The 7,500-nt window shown below is 40.4% G+C and overlaps 3 protein-coding genes across 4 annotated transcripts in view; 2 read left to right on the top strand and 1 right to left on the bottom strand.

Moving 5' to 3' along the window:
• Positions 1-592, bottom strand: part of mrpl47 (mitochondrial ribosomal protein L47) — a 4,175-nt gene extending 3,583 nt beyond the window's left edge. Inside the window, exon 1 of the mRNA XM_028587883.1 lies at positions 303-592. Coding sequence (XP_028443684.1) covers positions 303-436 — 134 coding nt within the window. The 5' untranslated portion in view covers positions 437-592. The remainder of the gene's footprint in view (positions 1-302) is intronic.
• A 278-nt stretch (positions 593-870) lies between these two features.
• ndufb5 (NADH:ubiquinone oxidoreductase subunit B5) lies at positions 871-5,729 on the top strand. The gene is made up of 6 exons (XM_028587878.1): positions 871-1,042; positions 1,877-1,959; positions 3,314-3,380; positions 3,534-3,595; positions 4,221-4,327; positions 5,511-5,729. The coding sequence occupies exons 1-6, from the start codon at positions 925-927 to the stop codon at positions 5,629-5,631; spliced, it is 558 nt and encodes a 185-aa protein (XP_028443679.1). The 5' UTR covers positions 871-924; the 3' UTR covers positions 5,632-5,729.
• A 934-nt stretch (positions 5,730-6,663) lies between these two features.
• Positions 6,664-7,500, top strand: part of usp13 (ubiquitin specific peptidase 13) — a 40,657-nt gene continuing 39,820 nt past the window's right edge. For both annotated transcript variants that reach the window (XM_028586744.1, XM_028586743.1), the window contains exon 1: positions 6,664-7,068. In XM_028586744.1, coding sequence (XP_028442545.1) covers positions 6,958-7,068 — 111 coding nt within the window. In that variant the 5' untranslated portion in view covers positions 6,664-6,957. The remainder of the gene's footprint in view (positions 7,069-7,500) is intronic.

Raw genomic sequence — 7,500 nt, 5'->3', positions numbered from 1 at the left:
AGTTTGAATTGTAACAAGTCTTCAGAAAGCTGCAGAGAGGCACGTTAGTCAAAAACAAGCCTTTTATCCATCCACTAGATCCATGACTCTAGGTTAACCCAATGTCAGTGGATAAACTCAACGCGTCTGCAGGTGGCATCATACATAAGACTTGAAGATTGTATTTCATTAGCTAGATAATGACTCCTTTACAGAATCCACACAAACTGTCACTGATGGGAGCAGAGCGTAGCTATGATATGAGCACGTTGACTTTAACGTCGCTCATATGTCATGTTTTGCACACTGCAACTGCGTCTTACCTGTAAAGACGAGGCTGGTATTTGATCAAAGTAGTAGAACAGTGCTGAGTATTTATCGATGACGATATCCTAAAGACATTTTGAAACTGCTTGCAAAGAGTCAAAACGCGTCCTGCTGAGGAGGACGCCGCCATCTTTATCGTAGGCGAGTACTTTTTTTTCCAAGGATGGAGGAAATATGTCACGACCTACTCTGTCTCTGATTGTCTCTGTTTGGCTTACCCTGACAGTCTTAACCAATCCCACTCATCTTATCTAAACCGAACCAACCAGAGCAGACAAGTACTAGCTAATCAAAGGGAGAGTAGGGCGGGTCATGCCTTTACCATCCTGTAGCATGCTCTGTAGTCCTTCCCACATTACCCGTCATGCATTCTTCTATATTCAATGTTTTGTTTTTATTGTTTTACTTTTTAAGTTATTAATATATATTTATGTTACCACGTTTATATACTGTGCCTACATGTACTATTGTGATGGATAAAAATCAACGAATCTGCCATAATTATGATCTGTATGATCTGCCCCTATGATCTGCCCTCGTTAAAGATGGCGGTTTCCGCCTCACTCTTTCATCAACGAATCAGAGCTCTTGTTGTTTAAACGCCATCCCTCAGTAGACATGGTGGGCATGAGTGTTCTCAGGTCTGCTGCTGCTTTTGCAGCCAGACTGAGTCCTCTTAAATATGGAAATAATGCTGCAAATGTACTCACTCGAACAATCCCACGGACAGATAAAGGTAAGAGACATCCTGGCCTTTGGAGAGTGAGAAGTTTGACCCTAAAGGTGGCCGTCTCTTCTTATGACCTTGCGCCGGGACTTGTTAGCTTGCTAATATTAGCTAGCTGGTAACGTTTGTCCTGCTGTCAACAAAAAGTTCAAAGTAGGTTAGTTACGTTACTTCAGTAGTTAACGTAACAGACAGCTGCTCTATTTTATATGTCAGCTAATAACCTTTTTAAATTGCCGTTCTTTATAAAATAGAGCAAGTAGTATTTGTATTTTAAAAGTTGAATTATAGCTAGCGGTTGAATGACAATCATCTCACCATTAACGTTATAATCACGTCAAAATTCTCATACAACATGTTGTAGTTTACAATGTCGAAATGAATTATACACCTTATGTTACCGGCTTCTGTAATAACTCTAGAGCTTAAATACCAGGGAAATGTGTGTAGGCTACTTGTAATTTGTAGACACTATTACACTATAAAAACCCATTTGACTCAGTGGGATGCACATTTTTCCACACAATTTTATAAATATCGTTGACAAGATGAAGCTGTGATAAAGATCCTAATAGTGATTTTGTTCATAGTGCCCACCCCTGATTTGTTAAAAAGAAGACACATATGAGGAATGGTCATCAGTATTGTGGATATAATGAGGCACTGATTGTTCACTTTATTAAGATACTACAGACAGCATAATAAGTTCATGCCATTATCACAAGAACCAAAATCCCAGTCGGTCTAGTCTTATGTGTTGATATCAGTACTGTGTCAATTAAGCACCCACCTTTTAATTGTGGAATACATGGTCACAGCAGTGTCCCCTGCCTTGCTTTGCAGTGGCCGTTCGTTGGGGTCATGGAAAGAAAATGTTTGTCATCAAACCCACTGACTTCTATGACAGGAGATTTCTGCGCTTATTGGTGAGTACCATAACACCATCTAATTCATTTCCTGTGATCATGAAAAACTAAAGTGTGCTGCAGTTACACCACCGGTCAAAAGTTTGCGGTCACTTAGAAATTTCCATTACAGACAGAATACCAGCTGAGATCAGTTGCATTGGCAGCAGTATTCAGATAACATTATGAGTAGAGATGTTCCGATACCGATACCAGTATCGGCTCCGGCTCCGATACTGCCTAAAACGCTGGTATCGGTATCGGGAAGTACTGGAGTTTATGCACTGATCCGATACCACGTAATAAAGCCTTAAAGAAAATCTATGTTAAAGTAGTTTATTTATGTTCTTTTTCCGTTATAACTGACTATCAAACTGGAGAATAAAAGAAAGTTCTGGGGAATTCATTGTTTGTGTTTGTTCATGTTTCACAAAGAGTTTAACCTGAGCCAGACCGACAACAAAGATAGAAATAATATCACATCCATACAGGGATAGTAGTATACAGCTGTTAAAACATAATGAAATATATGACACTCTGGTATCGGATCGTTACTCTGTATCGGCCGATACGCAAGTTCAGGTATCGGTATCGGGAAGCAAAAAAGTGGTATCGGGCCATCTCTAATTATGAGTTTAAATAATTGCAAAAGGGTTCTCGACTGTTGTAGAAAGAAGTGGCTGATCTTTAATGCAATATCTACATTGCCCATTATCAGCAACCATTCATCCAATGTTCCAAAGGCACATTCTGTTTACTGATCTGATATCATTTTAAAAGGCTAACTGAGAAAACATTGGAGAACCCTTTTACAATTATGTAAGCACATAATGTAATCTGAAAACTGCTGCCCTGTTTAAAAAAAAAAACAATGCAATTGATCTCAGCTGGTATTCTGTCTATAATGGAGTGGAATGGAAATTTCTAAGTGACCCCAAACTTTTGACCGGTAGTGTAGTAGAGAAGATTGATGCCAGCATCAGTAAGTCTTCATAAACATCTGTGTGTCGATAGCCCTGGTGTACCTGCTCACTCTTTTACAGTTTTGACAAGGATAATAAAAGCCTTTTTAATGTAATTTTACTCAACTTCAGCCACTCAACAGTCTTTAAAGTTGTATTCCTGAAGGTAGTTGCATCATTGTTCAAAACTATTGGAATTTACTTATTGAACCACCTAATAAATAACATGCCATTATCGCCCTTATTTGAGATCATGTTTGCACATGCTCATAATAAGCTTCCACACTTTGATTACTGCTTTTGCCTCAGTGTAATTATTCCTGACATGTTGGCTTGGTTGGAGCTCCAGTCGTAATCACCCCAACATTACAATTTTCATTTTGTCATTTTGTCTTCTCATTTCTTTTTCACAGCAATATTACATCCTCCTGACTGGCATTCCTATGGCTGTCATTGTCACATGTGTGAATGTCTTTGCCGGTAAGTAAGGATATGTCTTTTTATACGTTTTTTGTGTGTTTTATTTAAGATCAGTTGATACTAATTTGTCATTTAAACATGTGATTTGATGAGTAACTCAAAAGAAGTTACATGTTACTTTGAATTGAACTTGACTGTGACTGTGTTGTGAAGGTGAGGCAGAGCTGGCTGAAGCTCCTGAGGACTACGAACCTGAGCACTGGGAGTACTACAAGGTACGCAGCTACTGTAGCATCTTATTATTGGTGCTTTCACAAAATATTAACACAATGAGAGTTTTGATAAATAATCACCAATAATGTGGATACAATGACTTAAGTGGGTAAAGGCAAACAATAAAACCGCTAGTAAGTCTGGTAAGTTCAGAAAATTACATTACTTTACTGTAAGGCAGCCGTTAAAAACAGGAAAATACAACACTTATGCCATATTACGATATCTAGTCTCATATCACGATATCAATATATTGCCCAGCCCTAAGTACATGCATACCATAATCACGCTTGCCATTATGAAGCCTTTGTTGCAGTACCAATCTTTAAAGCATCCCTGTTTGCCTCCAGTGAATGTTTTATGAGTGTTGTGTCTGCAATATTCCCACCACAGATTTTGTAAGAGCAGAGTTCTATAATTACAGATATTTAATAAAGGAGCCTTTGTACAGTTATCTTTTCATTCATGTTGTAAAATTTAGAAAAATGTAAGCGGATAAAATCTAATATAGTTACAGTAATTGTTAAATTACTTGATTACTTAATTAACTGAAATGTCAGTGATTGTTTATTGGGATCAATACATTTGCAGTCATCGAAAATACTCCTGTCTTGTGTGTCATGGCAGCACCCCATCACCAGGTGGATTGCACGGAATTTCTATGATTCCCCAGTAAAGGACTATGAAAAGATGATGGCTGCAATCCAAATAGAGAAAGAAAAGGCAGACATGAGGTGAGTTTTAGTACCAGTGTGTTATAGCTTCTCCTGTGATGTGTGAAGGCCAGAGAGCAGCTTTGATACAGGGGATAAAGACATTTCTAACTGTCCTTAAACATCTCCGGTGACGGAAATAAACGGTCTCAGAAATAATTCTTAATGTATCTTGCCAAACTGAAATTGTTTGTTACACACTAAACATGGACTAAATATAAATATTTGATTTAAAGGTCCCATGACATGGTGCTCTTTGGATGCTTTTTATATAGACCTTAGTGGTCCCCTAATACTGTATCTGAAGTCACTTTCCCGAAATTCCGCCTTGGTGCAGAATTACAGCCTCTAGAGCCAGTCCCACAATGAGCTTTCCTTAGGATGTGCCATTTCTGTGTCTGTAGCTATTGAGGAGGAGAGAGGGGGGGGTTGAGGGTGTGGCCTTGACCAACTGCCACTTTGCTCGTTTGAAAGCCATGATGTCTCTCTCTCATGGGCGGCAAAGCAGAGAAAGGGGAGGTAACCTTGCTCCTTATGACCTCATAAGATTTGCAAAATTCCAGATTGGCTCATCTGAACTTTCATTTTCTCAAAGGCAGAGCAGGACACCCAGGGCTCGGTTTACACCTATCGCCATTTCTAGCCACTGGAGGACCATAGGCAGGCTGGGGGAATGCATATTAATGTTAAAAAACCTCATAAAGTGAAATGCCTTGGGACCTTTTTAAGAGGGAATGTTTCTTATCAAGCACAACCCTTGTATAGCATCAGATGCAAACTGCAATCATGGCACGATCTGTGTTTCTTCATGTTGGTGCCAAAGTCGGACCACGGCGGTACAGTTCACAACCTCTGTTGCAGCAACCTCTGTGTGAAGCGTCTACTGAGCATTACAGTCAGAGAAACCCCTCAAGGATTGACAGAACTATAAGCACCAGTGACATCCACGGCACAGTTACGCTTCCAGACAGGTTTCTGTGTGAGTCTAGTGTAATCACACAAGAATGTTAATGAGATTCAGCGTACAAGCATAAAGGAAGGTTAGATTTTTCTCTAGAAATGCGCGTCATGATTTTTCTTTTCTCTTGGCTTTGTGAAACGTGAATGAGGGTGTTGTAGCACTATTCTTGGATTCACAACTTGCTCTTGTTTTCCATTTCTGAAGCATGATTTGATTAATTTACTGCCCGTTTGTCATAAACAGACTGACACAGCTGGAGGTGCGTCGACAGATGAGGACGAAGGGAGATGGCCCCTGGTTCCAGGTGGGGACCCTCAACAAGGAGCTAATTGACTACAGCCCCAAGGCAACACCTGACAATTAATCCAGACGTGTCTGCCATCAGTACATCATGCCGATCAATCTCACTGTTTGTACATTTTTTCCCTTCTTGCGTAAATAAAGTATCTATATGTACTCTGATATTTTGTTCTCAAGTGTTTTTATTGGCGTCATGCTGCAAAAATGTTTTTACAATTATTTAAATCTTTGTGAATTAGGTTACATTGCTGGGCAGAGGTAGGTACGATATTTCTGTGTGAAGTATGAATATTGTCTCTGTGTCCTCTCACAGTTCATCAATATGCAGGACGCACGCTGCATATGCGCAGGTAAAATCTCCACCTCTGCCACACTGCAAAGAATAACCAGGAACAGATGATGGATGTGTTCCATTGCGCACAAAGTACAGAAACAATTTGAGTTTTAAATTCATGCATATGCACTCGGGTACAGTTTCATGTGGTCGGTTTTCTTTTTAATATTTATTTTTTTACATTTGTCTGTATCTGATTGGAGTACAAATTGAGATATAGCTTTTAGATAGTGTGCTGTATTTGCTTCATAAACAGATCACGCTTGTTCATCTCATCCACAAGGAGGTTGGCAGGCGACACATTAGGACATTGGGATACAATTTTGGCAAATCAATTGCTTCATTGCTTATTTTTTAACTAGAGCGTCCACCTGGTGGCAGAGCTGTGCAGACAAGGCGTTTGTCTGATGGACAAAGGGCCTTCAATTATAAGATGCACGAAATAACTTTTTTTTTTTTTTTTTACATGTGACTTCCACCATTTATTTATTATAAACGCAAAATGTTACAAAGAAATAAAATTAGCTTTTTAAAAATGGTTTACAATTTTAACAACAAAAGCTACTATAGATTAACACGTGGATGGAGTCTTTTGTGTAGTGGGCTTGTAGGATACTGCAAAAAAATCAAAGTGCACCTCATATAGTCCTGCTTTTCCTTGATCCTGGATAGGGAAGCATGCTGTAGTAAATGCATGGGAGTAAGTGTGGGTGGCTTTATGAATCACGCTCAGAGGTGGGAGGGGCCCTTCTGGTAAAAACATCCCCAAGCAGAAGGCGTCATCACAGTCAACAGTAGCGATGTCATTTCTGCGCAGGTCAAAGCTTTTTAGCAAAACAAGAAAACAGCCAAAAGACCAACATTAGCCTTCATGCTCTTCGCTTTGCCGCATGTGTTGCAACCAGCCTCCACCCCTTTTATTTTTATGTTTTTCAGCGTCACATCCCCCTAGTCGGAGGAATGTAGAGACAGAGTGTTTTAAAAATAGCATCCTCCTCTGACAGTGCTGCTCCGCTGGCTCCGCAGCACTGTGGTGCGAGAAGCAGGAATGCGAAGATGGCTGCAGACCTCGGAGAGCTGCTGGTCCCATACATGCCCACCATCAGAGTCCCCAAAACAGGAGACAGGGTTTTCAAGAGCGAGTGCGCCTTTTCCTTCGACTCTCCAGTAAGTGTCCACACTGGCTTCATACCCAGACATGAGAGCGTTGTTTTGGGGTGGGGGAAGACTGACAGTCTCGTTTGGCTTGGCTTGGCTTAACACCACACGTGATTCTGCTGTAATGTGCGTTATGTGTCACCATGGCCACCTTTCTCCGTGAACTTGAGAGAAAATAAAATAAATAATTCAACGTTGTTTACATCTCAGGAGAGAGAGAGAGAGAGGATGGAGAGAGATGGAGGGGGTTCCCTTTGTGCAGGGAGAGGTAGACTGTGCAGTTCAGGCCACATTACCGCTTCAACCAATAAACACACTTGCTAACACACCTGCCTCGAGCTTTGAATTCATTTCAAGGTGTAGCTAGCTAGCTGCGGTGTGTGAGAGGGAGTTTACAGCCACCTTTTAAAGTGCGTCTTAGCTGGAAGTTTGTAATATTAC

Source organism: Perca flavescens, chromosome 9, assembly GCF_004354835.1.
Source record: "Perca flavescens isolate YP-PL-M2 chromosome 9, PFLA_1.0, whole genome shotgun sequence".
NCBI classification, from domain to species: Eukaryota; Metazoa; Chordata; class Actinopteri; order Perciformes; family Percidae; genus Perca; species Perca flavescens.
The sequence above is the reverse complement of the archived record's forward strand: the minus strand, read 5'-3'. Positions and strand labels throughout refer to the sequence as shown.